At 46.4% G+C, this 18338-nt stretch overlaps 1 protein-coding gene across 1 annotated transcript in view; it reads right to left on the bottom strand.

Moving 5' to 3' along the window:
• The window catches only part of LOC144153310 (uncharacterized), a 212228-nt gene that overhangs the window by 140036 nt on the left and 53854 nt on the right, over nt 1-18338 (bottom strand). Inside the window, exons 21-24 of the mRNA XM_077684961.1 lie at nt 16923-17051; nt 14279-14377; nt 10945-11089; nt 8625-8681 (exon numbers count right to left, since the gene is read on the bottom strand). Coding sequence (XP_077541087.1) covers nt 8625-8681; nt 10945-11089; nt 14279-14377; nt 16923-17051 — 430 coding nt within the window. The remainder of the gene's footprint in view (nt 1-8624; nt 8682-10944; nt 11090-14278; nt 14378-16922; nt 17052-18338) is intronic.

Here is an 18338-nt window from a genome sequence, read left to right as displayed (position 1 = left end):
CCGTGGCGTCCCACAAGCATAGTATCAGGACATGAATCCTCCACAACCAGTAGCACTCCAAAAACCAAGGAAAAAGTCGTGTTATTTGAGTGCACGTTTTTCTACTATGCAAGAACGAAGACACGTCCCCGAGATGTGCATATGCGAAACTCCAGGACATGTTCTGTTGTTTTTAGCACACAGAGAAGTGTTCCCGCACAAACGTGTTTTGCCTAACTCGCTGAACGAAAATGTAAGGGAGCGAGCGGAAGGCGTATAAAGACGGAAAATATATGTGTGGAGGGCCATTATTATAAAACTTTAGGAGGATCGCAATGACGGTGTTAAGTGGTAAAGTGCGCCAGGAGCTTCAAAGCATATCCCCCGCACTTGAAAGAGTTGTGTAGGTTCGGGCGCATACCAAGGACCAAAAAAAAAAAAACTCCCGGAGACACCCTCATTGCCAAGGTGGTCAGTGTTGCGCGCAATATAGAAAGAGGGGATCCCATGCTTATGTAGGAATCGACATAACGCGAAGCTTTCGCCTTGGTATACCTGGGCTGAAATGACTTCGTGTGGCAGTTTTAGCGTCAGAGCGCTTGGCGTTGCTAATGTTTTCGAACGGTGAGCAGCGGCGAGTGCCTGAAGAGAAAACGTAACGAAAAGCGCTCCATTCTTGATCTCCCTTGCAAAGACGCCACGTGGTCCAAAGAAAACTTGATGCAAACAACTAAACCTCCCCCAATCGCTTCCTCTGCCACCGTCCTCCCATAACCCGCGACTCCGAGCTCCGTGGGTGGATGCGCAAATGCTAGCGTTATCTGCTGCAAGATAAAATCTCACAGCACACAATAGAAGAAAGCAGCAGCTCCATCAGCAATAGCAGCTCTCTTAAACCCTTGGCAAAAGCTCAAAAAAGCGTCAGTTTGAAACCCGATATCGCAAGAATGATTAAAAAGGCAACTCCAAGAAAGTTCGGTTCACAAGCTATAACTGCAGTGCTATGTGTATTTTTTAGGGTGGATGGGCGTCCATGGCCCGACAACGTCAAAGAAAGTTCTTCACGGTGTGAACATAACACTAACCGGATTCAGTCTGTCGTTTTCGCTAAAGCGTGCACAGAGAGGGCCTAGCCGTTACGCCAGCTATGGCGAGACTAAACGACAAATCTCCGGCGAAGCAGGCGTTAACCCCTCGCTTACTGTAGCGAAACCGTAGTGGCAAGGCTCCAAGCGAGCGAACCAGCAACGCTTCTCCACAGCGATCCCGTTGCGTGACGTCACACTGGCCACGCGCTATGGCAGCCCAAGATATTTGTGACGCGATGAATTACCTCGCGAGACATGGAGTAATATATTTTTTGGTATAAATACATGCAGTGTTGGAGGCCTGTAACGTTAAGACTGACATCCGCGTGTTGATTCATGGAAGCATCTGAATCGTTATTCTCTTTTTATAAGTTCGCGGCATTCGCAGTTCTGCACAAACAAGGAGGGGGCTTTTGTTTGTTTGTTTGTATGTATGTATGTATGTATGTATGTATGTATGTATGTATGTATGTATGTATGTATGTATGTATGTATGTATGTATGTATGTATGTATGTATGTATGTATGTATGTATGTATGTATGTATGTATGTATGTATGTATGTATGCATGCATGCATGCATGCATGCATGCATGCATGTATGTATGTATGTATGTATGTATGTATGTATGTATATATGTATGTATGTATGTATGTATGTATGTATGTATGTATGTATGTATGTATGTATGTATGTATGTATGTATGTATGTATGTATGTATGTATGTATGTATGTGTGTGTGCGTGTGTGTGTGTATGTGTGTGTGTATGTATGCATGTATGCATGTATGTATGCGTGTATGTATGCATGTGTAGCGCCCTATAGTTGGCGCTCTTAGCCGGCGCCTTGGCGCCGGCTATGAAAGACGAGAATAAAGATACGAGCGGCGCGTGCTTGGTGCGCCAGCACAGCACGGGCAGTTCGATTCCGAAAGCCTGCCACGCTGGTACTCTCTCTCTTGCGCTGCATCTGCTGTGGACTGGGAACGCCTAGGTCAGGCGCAGATTGAAGACCCTGAGCTGCAAGCACTGCGGGACCACCCGGGTTCCCTTCGTCTACAACTTGTGCCTCATCCGTTCGTACCTGGCTCACTGTGGTGTGACATGTCAGCGGCGGCGCCTCGACCCTTCGTTCCGGCTGCCTTTCGTCGTGCTGTGTTTCACTCGCTCCACGACATCTGCCACCCCAGCATCCGAGCCACGCAGCGCCTCATTACACAGCGGAACGTCTGGCCGAGCATCAACACTGATGTCCGCCAGTGGGCCCGTTCGTGCCTCGCTTGTCAGACAGCCAAGGTGACCCGCCACACGAAGACCCCAACGCAGCCTTTTTTGCCACCTAGCTGTAGCTTTGACCACGCGCATCTTGATTTGGTCGGACCATTTCCTCCCTCCCGTGACTGCCGGTACATTCTCACAATGATTGACCACTTCACGCGTTGGCCCGAAGCCGTACCAATTCTGGACATCACGGCAGAAACGGTCGCAAAAGCCTTCGTTTCGACATGGGTTTGCCGTTTCGGCTGCCCCGGCATTGTTACCACGGATCGAGGCAGGCAGTTTGAATGTACTCTGTTCACTTCTCTGAGCCGCTTGCTTGGCACTAAACACTGCCGCACCACGGCATACCATCCCTGTGCCAACGGCATCGTTGACCGGCTCCATCGCCAGCTAAAAAGGGCTCTCACTGCGCGTCTGGATCGAGATCACTGGGTCGACCACCTTTCTGTAGTGCTTCTGGGCCTGCGTGCCGTCCTTCGTCGCGACGTCGGCTGTTCAACTGCTGAACTTTGCTACGGCGCACCCCTGCAGCCTCCTGGCGATTTGTTCCCTACGGCCTCCTCGCCCCAGCCGCTTGCGTACCTCCAATGCCTGCAGGACTGCATACAGCACCTGCGACCGGTCCCACCTCGGTCTTCTGACCACCGCATCTTTCTGCATCCCGACCTGGCGTCTTCGACACACGTTTTCCTCAGGTGGGACGCTGTAAAAGCGCCTCTTACCCCCTCCTACGATGGGCCGTACCGTGTAATTAACGAGACCCAGAAGTCCGCCACCATCCTCTTGATTGGCCGCGAAGAAGTCGTCTCGTTGCACCGCCTCAAACCGGCCTACCTCGAGACGCCACCCAACGAACTCCGCGCAGACATCGCAGGCCTAAACACTCTACTGCTCGCCCCCAAAACCAATTCCCGCCTGCCTCACCGTCACGTGACGTTCGACATTCCGTCTGGGCGCCGGGCCCTGTAGCGCCCTCTAGTTGGCGCCCTTTGCCGGCGCCTTGGCGCCGGCTATGAAAGACGAGAATAAAGATACGAGCGGCGCGTGCTTGGTGCGCCAGCACAGCACGGGCAGTTCGATTCCGAAAGCCTGCCAGGCTGGTACTCTCTCTCTTGCTCTGCGCTGCGACCCCGCGGTTACCGACACATGAATGCATGTATGTATGCATGTATGTATGCGTGTATGTATGCGTGCATGCATGTATGCATGTATGCGTGTATGTATGTATGCATGTAAGCGTGTATGTATGTATGTATGTATGCATGTATGTATGTATGTATGTATGTATGTATGTATGTATGTATGTATGGATGGATGGATGGATGGATGTATGCATGTATGTATTCATGGCGGAAGGGCAGTTGAGGTGAAATAGTGGCAACGCTGTGCTCAGCCTTACACGACACGAGCGAACGACACTTACCTGACAACCAATGGTCCCGAGCAGACGTCTTTTAGTCTAACTCAGTGAAACCAATTGGTCAAATCTGCTCTGCTACCCACCTAACTTCAGGCTCTCAATATTAATTGAGAGAGGCACCGAGAGAAATGCACCCATCTTCGTCACCATCTAGCCGTACGGCTCTCGATATTTTAATGCCACTTATGTCCATACATAAGGCTCTTTTAGTAACATTGTAGGTTATGCACCCATCTTTTTCACCATCTAGCTTGACGACTGTATTCATATTTGAGATGAGGGACCTTTATATCTATACATTAGGCTCTTTCAGCAATTTTGTGCTCACATCATATACGTTGAGAAGCTCAAGACTCGCGATTGTGAACCATTGAACCGGCAAAAATTGAATCGGTACCATACGGGACGATATTTCTCTAAGTTGTACTAAGAGCTGTGGAACAATTATGGGTGTTACAATAGAGTGTGCAAAATTCATTATGAGATAAATAGTTAAAAACTCTTTTTATGCAAGTGCTGGTTTCTCTAAACGTAATCTTGGTGGATGCAGTAGTACGCAGTGGATAGAGTTCGGGAAATTGGGTTGCGCCAGTCGGAAGCTTGTTTTGTGCATTCAGCGAGGTTATTGAGAGCGGTAAGCCAGATTCATAATCTAGTAGAGGTTCATTTGCTTACCTTTTAAGGACAAAGAATCTTCTCTATGCGTGTCACGTCCTTAGCCGGCAATTTTAACTTCAATTATTCTATATTGTGAAGCTGTTTATGCTTGCTGTTAGTAAGGTGTGTGCATCATACGTGTTATGTTAAAAAAATGTGAGTAATACAGCGTGACCTCGGCACTGGTGTTCCGGCCAGGAGCCGGAAGCGTGGGAGCCGTTGTGAACTGAATCTTTCTTCCTTCGCGACACCGTAGTAGCGGCGACCGATGCTGAGAAAAGCTTGCGCCGGCCTGCCTGAGCGCGCCGACACCGTTATCTGTGGGAAGTCACCCGGTCTGAGATTATCGTCCCTCTATTCAGATGACAACCGCGCAGCTCGAATTCTTATGAGCAGCGAATAAAACGCCGTTTTGTTGAGCCACAGAAAGATATGAGGCGTTCGTAAACCTATTTTCACGTGAGTCAATAGCGCAGTTGCAGAGCGCTTGGTACCTCCCGTTACGGCGAGTGTTTGTGGTTTCGAATTCTGGTGAGTCCACGTCAATGGAACCTTGTGATGTCACTTCCGTGACAAATATGACGCCAATAAGATCTTGGAGTATCCTGAAATAAAACTCTTTCGTGTTTTAATGTTCATAAACGAAGAATGAACCCAGATCCGCGTGTAAGTCTTTTGGCATTCGCCCTGTAGTGGACACAAAAATGGTACATAGCGCTGGGGTTTATTTGTGACGGTTGACGAAGCTATGCTGGGAAGGGTTCTGTGAACTATTCTACGGTTACACTCCTCCCTCGCACAAGCAAAGAACAGCGTGGACAAGTTGAAAAGAAATAAACGATGAGTGCCACTGCTTGTATTTTAATGTCGTAGCGTTTATCCTATCATTTTGGTCTAGTAGGTGCGCTTAATTACACTTCCAAATAAACGAGGAATTCCCCCTTCTTGTATATTGGTGTCGCAGCATTTTTCCTGTCTTTTTTGTGCTAGTAGGTGCCTTTATTCACACTGCTAAAAGCCTACCCTCGCTAGAGATGAGGCTATGCTCTTTAGTTGCTCCACCATGACGTGCGCTAGCTGCTTCTAAGCAATGTAATTGTCTTTCACTGCACTGTGAAGCGTAAAGGCTCACTGATCTTCATCCGTTTTTCAACGGGGAGTGTGGGTCCATTGCAACAAGACACCGAGCAATAAACAAAATTTTAGGCCCGAAAGAATATTTTTGCTTTGTTTCACGTTCCACTCTTATAATATTCCTTTGGATGTAAAAGTCGGGACATGTGCTAGCTACCGAGTTTTTAGAAGCCAAGATATAAATTTTGTCGTTAGTAGTCATATCTGTGTTGATGTGCAAGGGCATCTGAGGCCAAACATTTTCAGGTTGGTCGCGTGGTCTTTCTGCGTGTACATGTTAACAATTGGGGTGTAGTGTGAGGTACATAAAAAGAGGTGATAGATCGGTGTAACGGGGCATTGCTCTACAACTTGAAGGTGGTTCCCAAGCAGTCCCACGCAACCCTTCTCGCCCATCCGAGACCGGGAGTTCCAGTTTGCCCAATGACTGATGCATCTGACGTTGCAGTCGGAGCTGTCCAGCAACAGTTTGTGGGCAATGTCTGGTAATCCCTTGCTTTCTTTTCCAGCAAGGTGTCACCCGTGGAGTCGCGCTACCGCACTTTCGGACGAGAACGCCTTGCTACGTACAGAGCTGTACGTCACTTCCGGCACTTCTTGGCGGGTTGAGAGTTCCATATCCAAACGGACCACAAATCTCTGACCTTCGCCTTCCTGTCGAGCTCCACCAAATTTTCAAGTCGTGAAACGCAGCATCTGTCTTTCGTCGCGGAATTCAGAACGGACATACGGCACGTGCAAAGGCAGGATAACGCTGACGCTGATGCGCTCTCATGTGTCGCCGCTTCAATCTACAGTTCCGACAACTCGGCCGACATCAACTTTACCGCACTCGCATTAGCGCAGCAAGACGACGCCGGCATAATAGCGCCTCTCGAAAATCCCGGTGCGCTGCCCCTTCGTTAAGTACCCATTCCATATCGTGTTGTCCCGGTGCTTTGCGGTGTTTCGACGCCCATCCCACGTCCACGCGTCCCGGCTAATATCCGGCCCATTCTTTTCGATGCCTTCCATAGAGTATCACTTGTTTCGACAAGGTGCACATAGACATTTGGGGGCCCTGGCCTTCTTCAAAAAGGAACACATGCCTACTGACTTCCGTGGATCGGTTCACGCGTTGGCCCGATGCGTTTCCTCTTCCCCACACCCGTAGTGAAACCATCGCCAACGCATTCGTTGCGTGCTGGGTTCTTCTCTATGGTGTACCATCAACTATCACCACCGACCGAGGTCACCAGTTTGAGTCCGCACTCTTCAATAACATGCTGACCCTTCTAGGCACTTCCAGCATCCGCAACACAGCGTACCATCTCATCGCCAACGGGCTTGTTGAGCGTTTTCACCGCTCCCTCAAGACCGCACTCAGGGCACAGCCGGACGCTGCCCTTTGGTCCACCTCCCTTCTGTTGGTTGTGCTGAGTCTTCGGGCTACTTTGAAGCAGGATCTGCACTGCACTCTTCAGAGATGGTCTTAGGTTCGCCGCTACGCCTGCCGGTATAGTTTTTCACTGATTCCGAATCAAGGTGCCCTGATCCCACCTACTACGTGACCAAACAACGAGGTTCGTTTCGCTCACTCCTAGCGCCCGCACCACACTGCGAGCAGCGTGAGGTTGCCCACGTTACTATCGAGCTGGCGACGGCCCCCTTCGTTTTGTTTTGTCCGTCGTGAAGCCGCGCGGAAACCACTTTCACGCCCTTACGACGGACCACACCGCGTCATTTATCGTACTGATAAGCATTTAACTGCAGATTAGGATGGCAGACAGGACACTATCTGCTGATGGCCTCAAGCCAGCCTTCATTGAGGAGCCGCTCTCTGCACAACGAGACGAATACGTAGTACTTATCCGCCCCAGTCGCAACACACCAAACCCACAAGACCACCTTTAAAAGGATTCACGGCTCCACCACTAGAGAGGGGGGCACCTGTAGCAGCATTGACGAAGACGACGAAGCACGAGTCTGAGGCTTACTGCGCGAGCCTCGTGGCGCGAGTGGCAGAAGAACTCCGAGCGTTCGGCCAGGGGTAGCTGCCGCTGGCCCGTCAGCTGCTGACGTGTTCTAAATACATGTCTTGTGCTGTGGCTCGGCGTTTTCATTGCCTCGTGTTGCCACAAATTTATTTAACGAGAGTGGTGTGAATCTATATTGCCGCGAACCATGCATTGGGTTTGTTTATTTATGTTCTGCGTTTTGCGTTTGGGACAATATACTGAGACGTGTCAGGAATTATAACAGTAAAATGAATTAAAGGCATTGAAACGGCAGGTTGTGAGTAGGTGTGGTATATAAGGTGTAAGAATTGGTTCTAAGCTAAAAACTTAAAAACGCGCGGACGAAAAATCACGGGGTTATCGGATAAAAAAACTATGGGTGTAACGAGAAAAGTGAAGTTATGAATCTAGTCTGCGTAAGCCCACGTGTTTATTGACCTGCCCTCACCCTAAAAATGAAATCTCCCGCCTGTAGAGTCGTTTTAAGTGTTTGCATCGTGTAGTGCGAGTGCTTTGTATCTATTAAGAATGTAGATTACGGATATGCGGCCATAACATAAGCTGAACCAGTAAGAGCGCGTGTGGAGATGCGAGTGTGTTGCATGAGTGTGGCTGTCCGTGACCTGACTGTGGGGACTTCTGGGTGTCTGTTTCGTGCGTCAGTGGGGTATCGTCGTAATTGTAGTTTTATTGAGAGTGGATTTCTACCAAAATTACCAGCGTAATAGATTGTTCTATTAAGAAAAGTTGAATTCCACAGATGGTTTCACCAAACCTTCAACGGTCAACGTTCCACCATCATAACCCGTACGTCTTCGTAAATTCTATTCCATACTCAAGGTTCTGAAAATTGATTGCATAGTAACCGTATTTGTTTTTGCCATTGTCACAATGTAAATGTTGAACAGAACTTTGTGAACCTGCAATAAAACAACGAAAATATTCCACTACTTTTTAAATTCTTCTTCAGGTGCCCATCAGCCGGTGTTATCATGCTCCGGCATGCTACCCACAACACACGCCCGTAATATTACCCCAGAAATGTTGAGATCGGCAGTGCTGCTTACTTTCTGGAAGCTTCGGTGATGTCTCCTCTTCAGTTGTTGTTGATGTCCATGGCATCTCTGAAAAAGAAAGGCTACAATTGTAAACAAAAAAAATTTAACGAGTGTCATTGTGGGTGACTGTGTAAACATTAAGTAGCACTGACGAGGCTAGTACCGCTGCGCTGTGTTCTATCGCTATTAGCCCTGTATGTGCCTGTGATCTTGTTCCCTTCGCTTACTGCTTGCCGCCTTTTGACCTGATGCATTGTAACGCAATGGTCGAAACGTTTGACAGGAACCTCTAGTTGGCCTGTGCCACTGCAGCGGGCAGCATACTACTCCACCGCACTTTTCAACGAAGCTATTATGTCCGTTTACCTATACAGGATTGTTAACTTTTCCCAAACCGCTGACATTTGAAGCAGTGGCGCGGGCTTAGGATGTAGAGCTAGCCCGGCAGGGTCTGAAGCATGCTGTTTCTGCTTAGGAGGTGTGTTACGGTGAAATGGAAGGATGAGCTTCTGCATTTGTATCGTTCTCGTCACACCGGATATTTATACGCAATAAAACAGTTACTATCTGCATTCAGCGGGCTCTCAAAGAGATACGATTCAGTTTCCTTGAAGAATTCGGTTTTTTTAAACGACCACTCGACAACTGGTTTGGGTTCGGTGAGGTGCGATGGTGGTTTGGAGGTCACGCAGGTTTGATGTCTTTAGAAGATTGGCGGAATGTTCTTTATATTCAATGAGCATATCGCCAGGAGGTATGCTGATTGGACATCTACCAAATAGGAAAGAAACAGATTTAGAATAGGTGTGTAATTATTGCTTCAGGGTGGGACCTGTTTGGGGTGGATCACTTCAACGGGAGTTCGAAAATGCCATGTGGCATAAAACATGTAGGTACGGGTACTAAGTTCACTGACGGTACCGTCATGTCTAGGAAGGTCCCGGAGCTCGGGACGTAGATACAGCCTGTTCGCCGGAGCTTAAGGCTACGACGGCCACAATTCGTGGCCACTAACCTTTAACCTTTACGCTTCATGCTATGGCTGGTAGCAGCTTAGGTATGAAGGCTAGGGGTAAATGGTGTCGCCACTCAACATTACCAAATTTAGCAAATTTGTTCTATGAAGGGAAGACCACAGATAAACTGCACAGATCTATTTAGCGAAGCTGATATGTAGCAGCAAGGCCTCAAATTTAATGCATCGTGCTGCTACACGCGGCTTTTTTGTGTATCCGATGATTTCGCGTAAAGATAGTCTAAAATACATGGATTCTGTTTGACTGAACTCCGCTTGACTGAATTACGGGGACCGTTCCTAATCCCACTTGCGTAACTGTGATACCGATTTAACTATCCGTACACTCATGCTAATGACATCTTCTTCCATGTGTTGTATGCATTGATTGAGAGTATTTACAAAGTTATATGATGATGATTTATTGCGCCAGGTCCTCCTGAACAAAGCCAAATTTATTACTCTCTTTATGGGAAAAGAAACAATAACTCTTCCCGCATCTACTGAAAGCTGGTGTTCTTGTACCGCTGAGAGGATAAAATGCATCGCATACGGGAACGGGGACAGTAACTTGGATAGTTACTTCGATTGGCGTGTCTTTTTGTGCTGTGCTTCCCTAGAAGTACTTTTACGATGTGTAGTCGGTTTGTTCGTCCTGCTGAGCTTGCAATTGGGGTCGTAGGTGCACTGTCATAAAGGCTTCAGACATTCGAATGGTAGCTTGTTTACTTCTACACATCTTTAAATGGGGCTGTGGAAGAATTTTGATATCCAGCTTCGTTAACTGAAATGCCGCAGTGTCCAGGAAACCCGCACCCTAGGACTAATGCGTAGCCTGACAGTATTGCTCTTTAAAGGTAACTAAAACTTTGGTTAAGAAATTTTGGACAATGCCAATGCGCTCACTGCGCCTACTCAGTTACTGCTGCACCGGTAAAGGTGGTGGTGGTTTTGCTTTGAGAGTTTTGTACAGAAAATATACAGGCCCATGGGCCGAACATAAAGCAGCAGCCTTTGTGTTAGATGCTTCGCCATACAATTCTACATGTTGGGGCTTGTTCGGAAGACACAAAATGCTGAATGACGATGGCTTGCCGAGTACGGCTTTTCGATAGGTGAAATCGATAAATAGTGGGTGATAGGCTTTAGTTTGCATACTGAAAGTGCATTAGCGAAGGTTGTCTGGTAAGTGTCCTGTTAAGTGTACTTTCTGTGGAAGAAGCAATACATAACGTCAAGAGAGGTCTAGCTCAGGTACGCTTAAACGGAGGCAGATAATGGGCCGGTATACGTAAACAGACTTTCTCCGCTCACTTGTTCGATCATTGATTGCGTTCCGGATGGCCCAGACCCTTGGGAATGGGCCTTCTTTTGAAGCACAGGAGCCGTCCGTGTCCTCTTTGTCAAGGTCGAAGGCGACAGCGCAGAGTGTGTTTACTCTGCCGTAGAGCTGGGATACCTGCACGCGAGACATCATGGTCCTTTTGAGGGTGATATTACTACGAAAATGTTCCAATAGATAGATATTCCCAACATGATGGTGATGTTTTCTGGAGCAAGGGGGCCCTGCCCAAAGAGGGCGGCACTTATTTTTCTGGGTGTGAACTTGGAGACTCACTAAGAGAGTTCAACTTAAATTGAGAATGACTCAGCTGGCAATGGAGCGGAAAATGATAGGTGTAACACTAAGGGACAAGAAGACAGCGGAGTGGTTCAGGGAAAAAACGCGTGTTAAGGACATAGTAGTAGAAATTAGGAAGAAGAAGTGAACGTGGGCAGGTCATGTAAAGCGAAGGCACGATAACCGTTGGGCATTAAGGGTAATAGAGTGGATGCCTAGAAAAGGCAAGCGCTGCAGGGGGCGGCAGAAAGTTCGAAAATGCCATGTGGCATAAAACATGTAGGTACGGGTACTAAGTTCACTGATGAGATCAAGAAGTTTGCGGGGATAGATGGATAGATAGATACAACTTTATTTGAGCCATTGAGGTCACCGTTGAGGCGGCCTCCGACGGGGTGGTCTCTTATTCACAGGGCCCACAAACGGCCAGCACCTCCAGGCCCCGGGGCACAAGGGTCGCATGGGTCGTTGCAGCGGGGCTGGACCGGAGGATCTCCCATCGCTCTTTGGGGGAAGGAGGTAGGGGGGTGTTGGTTGGGGATGGGATTTGTGGGATGGGGGCTTTGAGTGACGTACACTCTGCAATGACGTGTCGCAAGGTGTCTTTTTCTTGGCGACAGAAGGGGCATGTGTCTTCATATTGTGTGGTTAAATTGGTCACAGTTGGCACAGGACCGGGGTTATTGGAGAATGGTGGAGAGGCCTTTGCCCTGAAGTGGGCGTAGATAGGACGGTGATGATGATGATGATGAACTTCATATCATTAACTGTTCCCGTGTACGAGGGCACAAAACCCAATTTGTTTATTGCTTTGGACTAACTATGCAATGCACACGCACCAGAGCACAGCACCTGCTGAGGCAAGAGCCGCGACGCTCTTATGTTTTTCATAAAAGCATACAAACTCGGTGTGAGGTCTAAAAGACGATTCTAGAATAAGTGCGATGAGAGGTTCTCCGTAAAAATCCAACTTTACACAGGTAATACAAAACTGTTTAAAGTGGACACTGGGCAAGCTAATAAATAGTGTGCGGTGCATTGCGGAATCAAGCGTGTGTACAGTTCTGCACACGACCTTTTTGCATCGTAAGATGCACATTATAACAACAATAAAAAACGAACAGCTGTTTCCTGCAAGTATCAAGGGCGCACCCTGTTGATGGTCGACGCAGCTAATTCCATCGACGCGTTTTGTTTCTTGGTGCTGTAGTTTCCTATTAGTTATTTTACTGCGTGTAAATTGATATCAGTCCTGCCACATGCGTCGGACCTACGGTGGGCAGCTTGTTTACAGGCATTCGGATTTGCAACTGCACGGTGACATCTGCAAAGTGATCTACAAAATAAAGTGAAATCCGAATGCGCGGGTTGACCGGGCAGTTCTTGAAATATATTCGAAAACAGCATTTTTGGAAAGTTTGCACGATGCTAATGCAGTCACTACGCTTAGGAATTTTGTATAAAAACTGCGTTGTGTGTGATTTCTGTTGCGTGTTTCACAGCCAGAAATATACCTGATGTTTAACCAGTACTCAAGCCGGTATTTGTTTAGGTTGTCGTGCATAAATATGAAGGTACATAAACTGTGCATGATGCTGCTGAACATCTGCAAACTCTGCACTTTGGTACTAACCCTGAACAGCAAAATGTACTAACGCATGAGGGCTGAGGGCGTTTTTTTGTTCAAAGTGTATTCAAGACAATTCGCAAGGCGAGGATGCAGTTGCAATGCTACAAATGCGTAATTTCGTGCCATTAAAACAGATACCAATTTTAGAATGTAGTCGTTAGTGAAGCAGCAAAAAAATTATGTTTCGTTTTCACTGCAGTACCCTTTACAGCAAGCCAAACGCAAGCGTTTGGTCAATTGGCCAAACGCCACATTGGCTAGAAAATGAAAGTTATGTGCTCTTTTCAGCGTAAATTTAAAACCATCGTCACTTGCCTATTTTGAAACATTTTAGACGTTAAAGTTCTTGTCTCTCATAAGTCGACAAATTACAAGGTAAAGGACGAAAAAAAAGTAACGGAAGCTAAATATCTTTTCGGGTTTGCTTTTTGACAATAGAAACCGTGCAACTCAGGGCATCTTTGTGAGGGACACCGTTTTCCTGCGTTATTACGGAAGATAACCAGTGCCCACTAGTGAGCCGAAAGAACAGCGAGGAAGATATCTTATTCTAGTAGCTTGTTTCACAGACTGCAAATCGGGTAAAATTTACTAAATACTGTAGCTGCGTGTCAAAAATACTGATTTACACTGCAATCTATGGACGAAAGCACCTTTTAGTTCTAAGGCGTCAGTAACTTGACTGCCATGGCTTGTATAATGCCTGGGAGTATGCCGAAAGCGTAAAAAATTTAAATCAAACGTTGAGAATCCAAAGAAACTGGGCAGCATATTCTCAGACCTTCCTGAATTTTAAGGTAAGTAAAAGTGTGTCGCGGTGTCCGTGTGGATGGTAATTTTTTTGAACGAACACTCCACTCCACTACGTTTTAAAGGTCATCTATCGCATCACAAAAGACCTTTAGTCGCCGGCGGTGAAGTTCTACTCTTTCTTATTGCTTCGCTCGCTCGCAGCCTCGCCGCGTCGGTAAAATGGTTGCTTCGCCTGAGTTTGATCGCTCAACGCGGCGCTATCTAGCGGAAGTGTGCTTCATCAGAAGGAAACCTGTCATTAGGAGAGGGCTCAACGGCCGCGTTGACTTCATTCGGAAACTTTTTCTCGCCATCGATGGCGTGCCGGCTGAGCTTAAAGTGGGTTCAATTCAGCGCAAGCACCACGAATCTAATCGAGTAGGTGTAGCGAGATGGCAGACCGCAAAATATTAAGCAAAGACATATGTCTTCCAAAACTGTGTGCATTGTCTTTGCTTTTGCCCGTAAAAATTAGCGTTCAACGGGAGCCAGTTCACTAGTTGCGTAAAATGATTGCACTGCTGATTACAATGCAGAACACCAGCATTATGCTCGAAAGGTTAGATCCTTCTCAAAAATATTACGAATGCACTGCACTTACGTACCCTTTCCTTGATGGTGGTGTTGTCTTCAAATTTGTACATATTTGTTTCTTCGTAAGTACCTGGTTGCTTTAGATGTGCACTTTGGAGCCCGTCGCAGATCTGCCATGAGTAAAGAGTAGCATTTTAGAAACAAATATTGGATGAGGTGAAGAGCATAGATTTTTTATAACAGTAGTTTCATATTAGAAGCGACATTCATATTGTTTAAGGGTAAGGTTTTTTGGGCACGACACCGTTAGGTTTTTTTAGGGAAGTGATTTATATCGTGCTCGGAATGTTCCTCTTTGATTGGCACTGATATACATTTTGGTACTTTGATCAAGGAGACTTCTGTGAGGACGCTGCCTGCCGCCCGCCCCAGACGAAGCGTACTCACCGGCAGCTGCGGTATCTTTTTATAAAGCTCCAATGCCCTATTTAAGAACTCTTTGCCAAACCTCCAACAAAAGCCGTGTGTTTAGCATAGCCCTTTCGTTTAATAAAGAAAACAAATTTTTTTGGAAGGTTTATTGCAGAAATTTGGCAGAAACATACTATAACAAATTCGGCAATACTCAAAAATCACTTGGCTATGCAAGTAAATGTTACGGGGGTGATGCTTAATTTTATACTAAACATTGAACATTTAGAAGCAAACATTTTGTATGCACTCATGTTTTTGTTTTCTGGAGCAAGAAAAACCAAAGCGAAAGGGCGCCCACACAATGGTTAAGTTGTTTCTGGTATAGTATTTTTTGTAAAAATAGACATGTGATCGGTGAGTCAGGGTGTATACAGCTCTTAATTTAAAACAGAGACGTTGAAGTTAGACAAATGATTAATAGGTTAGAGTAGGGAATGAAGGTTCAATCAAAGCTGCCCTCCTCTCTGATGGGCTGTGTTATGTGCGGTATGACATGCATTTTTAAAATCCAAAGCCCCAGGTTGAGCCGAAACACGTTTACTTGGAATGAAAAGTTGATCACTGAAAAACGACGACGCGGAATCATGTGAGTGTAGAGCTCCCGGAAGTGCTTTTGTCGCACGCTGTGAAAGAACCCACATTTAACCAGAACATGCATTTAACCAGAACATGCAAAGGCGTCCGCAAATTTTGCATCGTGGCAGTAGTGCTCTATTTACAAAGCATATATGTGGCCTATACGTAAAATCCACATGTGTTTTTGTTGTTCTGTTATATTTTTGTGTGTACTAGCAGCATATTTGGGGTTTTATAATGTGGAGTTTGTTGTCTGGGTGTACCAGTGTTGCTGCCAGCATTTGCGTAGTTCTTTTTGTATGCGCGGTTTGAAGCCAAGATAGGGAAGCTCTGGAACATCGACGCCACATCTGAGTGCCGCCGTAGAGGCGCTCTGGATAGCGAGGTTATTGCCAAGAATTCCGCTTTGTTCAGGCACCCAACATAGGTTTTAAAGCATACGCGAACAGCATCCCCTTACCCTGTTCAACGTTGCGTTTTAATTTTTCGCTGAACACAACGCTGTTACAACGCTTAAGAAGCCTGCAAATATAGTTGTAGCGTTGTTCGTGTTGTGAGTTCTTCTGTAATTAAACTAGCATGTGCCTAAGCCGTATATATAATTGTGTTCCTATTTAGCGTTCTTGTGCTGGTAAAGTGGGGACCATGCACCGCGCATGCTACAGCAGTGGTAACGCATTTAAGCAGCGAATGGGTACTTGTAATTGTGAGTGTACCTTGTACTCGTAGGTGTGGTAGAGTGAGCTTCTTGAGTGCGTGTTTTTAACCAGTTTCCTTGACAGATGTGTTGTGATGTTAGTTTGGTAGGTATTATTTAGGGGGCACCGAGTTCCTGTGCACCCGCCCTCACTCGGAAAGAAAAAACAGATCGGAAGCGACCGACGGCTTCAAAACAGGATTTCAGAGGATGTGATATAAGAATGGATGATTTTTTACCGATGTCGCCATCCCACAGTAGAAAAACGGCATGTACGTACGCTGGTGCTAAGCGCCACTGATCGGTTTCTACATACAGGCGACGACGCATGGAGGATGCACCCAACTGGTGGTCGACGCAGCTACTTCCATCGACGCGTTTTGTTTCTTGGTACTGTATTTTTCTAGTCCTTATTTTACTGCGCGTAAATTAATATCAGTCCTGCCGCATGCGTCGAACCTATGGTAGGCAGCTTGTTTACTAGCAATGAGAGACCCTACCGGGTTCTAGCGTGCGATGGTGGCTCGGCTCACGGGTGATATGACACATACCTTAAAAACTCTACATCTGAGAGGTACTTAAAAACACGGTGAACAGAGAAAAATGGCTCGTCTGATAAAAACAGCAATAGGTGTTGATGGATCATGCGTGTGTAATATTCTGGAAAATGAAGCCTTCTTTGCGGTTCAAGTAGTTTGCATTCTACTTGTACGTGAATGACTGATAGCGACCATACACACCTCAAGCAGCGTGGCTGTTCTGTTCCTTTCAATAGGTACGCATGTGTAGCATGGGTATGGCCTATGAGCAGTCTACAGGGAGTAAGCATGCTACTTAGACTGTGTATACGAAGCGGTATGGAGGGCATAGCAGCAGCGAAAGTTGGTAAATGGCCCTGTTATCAAAATTCTCCGCCGTGTGTGCGCTTCAAATACGCTGAAGAATACCGCGTTCGTATGATAAATCACCTTGGTGTACTCCGATGACTCTTCTTTGCTGCATGTGTTGTCAGTCTTCGCACCATAGAAGGTCCTCACAGCCATGCTGAACGATAGACAGGGCACTGTTGCCTCCTTAGAGTCGGCCTCGAGCGTCGTCTGAAAAATGGGACCAGCTTAATTTATTTTCCAAAGTGCACGCGCTGTCTCATGCATTTGCTTCGCGTCCACTATTCTCTCCTAAATATGCCTCGAAAATTTAGTGAACCAAAAAGTACACGCGTAATCAAAACGCAAATCAAACGAGCTTCGATCCTTGTATTAATAATTTGCCGACAGTGGCAACACTTTGGATGAGGTAATCTGCTGTCCGTCTAAGTAACCTTCAAAGAACTACAAGCTTAAGCAAAAGACCTACACAATCATTTAAGAGGTTTAGTGGTTGTAAAAGCGGTGAAAGTAGCGTAAATAAACGTATGTTTGTGTGGTGGTGTTTATGGCATAAAGGCGTAGAAGCCAAGAAGCGCCAGGTGTGGTTGGGGTCCTAATATTCAGTGAGCAGGGGCGCGTGTTGCATGCAACTGGCCTATCCATAACATAACTATCAGTCATGAATTGTGCAAAGTGCAACTTTATTACGCAGAATGTTTCGTCTGTTTGAACGACTCTTTGTAAAATATCTATTGCGCGTCCGTACCCGGGACTTGCAACACATCCATATCAGTGCGGACAGGCACCACAGCGGCTTCCTGGTCTAATTGTGTTGCCCAAAGGCCCCTGTGCTAACACACGATTATTGTTAGCCCTTTACTACAGAGCAGCACTACTGTTTCTATGAGGAACTCCATGACGAAGTTTTGTTTTTACTGAGGGAAGAAAATATAAAGTAAATGCAACGTGTAGTAAAACAGCGCCCTGGGGCACAGCCTTTTCTCGCGGATGCTATGATGTGAAAAAACGTTTGAGGATACCTGTTCTGTTTAACACGTAGCTTACAAGTGTTTAACATGTAACGTGTTCTGTGATATGCGAAAACATTTCAGGCCATTAAACACGTTGCAGTGCCAAGCAGTGTCATAGGACTTTTCAACATCACAAAATACTGTAATAAAGGACTGATTATGATTGAAGGCATCTTCAAAGTTTTTGATTTTAAAGCAAGTAGGAGTCCTTCATTACATCTCCACAAAGGCCTGCCTGTCAGCTCTTCCGAAATAAATGTTATTCTAAAAATTATACGAACCTCATTTTTCTGAGCTTGTCATGAGCCTTGAAGAGTTAGCTTTTGGGTGCGATAGAACGATAGCTTGTAGGCCAGTATGCAAGCTTGTTATACTTTAGAAATACCACTATCAGTGCCGCTGACAGCCATATTATTGTTCAAGAAATAGATGATGCACCCCACTTGCGGGTGCTATAACGCTTAAACTCAGGCAAAGGGGATTG

Source organism: Haemaphysalis longicornis, unplaced genomic scaffold (assembly GCF_048455015.1).
Source record: "Haemaphysalis longicornis isolate Haplotype H1 unplaced genomic scaffold, Haemaphysalis longicornis Haplotype H1 scaffold_9, whole genome shotgun sequence".
Classification (NCBI taxonomy): domain Eukaryota; kingdom Metazoa; phylum Arthropoda; class Arachnida; order Ixodida; family Ixodidae; genus Haemaphysalis; species Haemaphysalis longicornis.
Note: the sequence above shows the minus strand (reverse complement) of the source record. Positions and strands in the feature narration are given on the sequence as shown.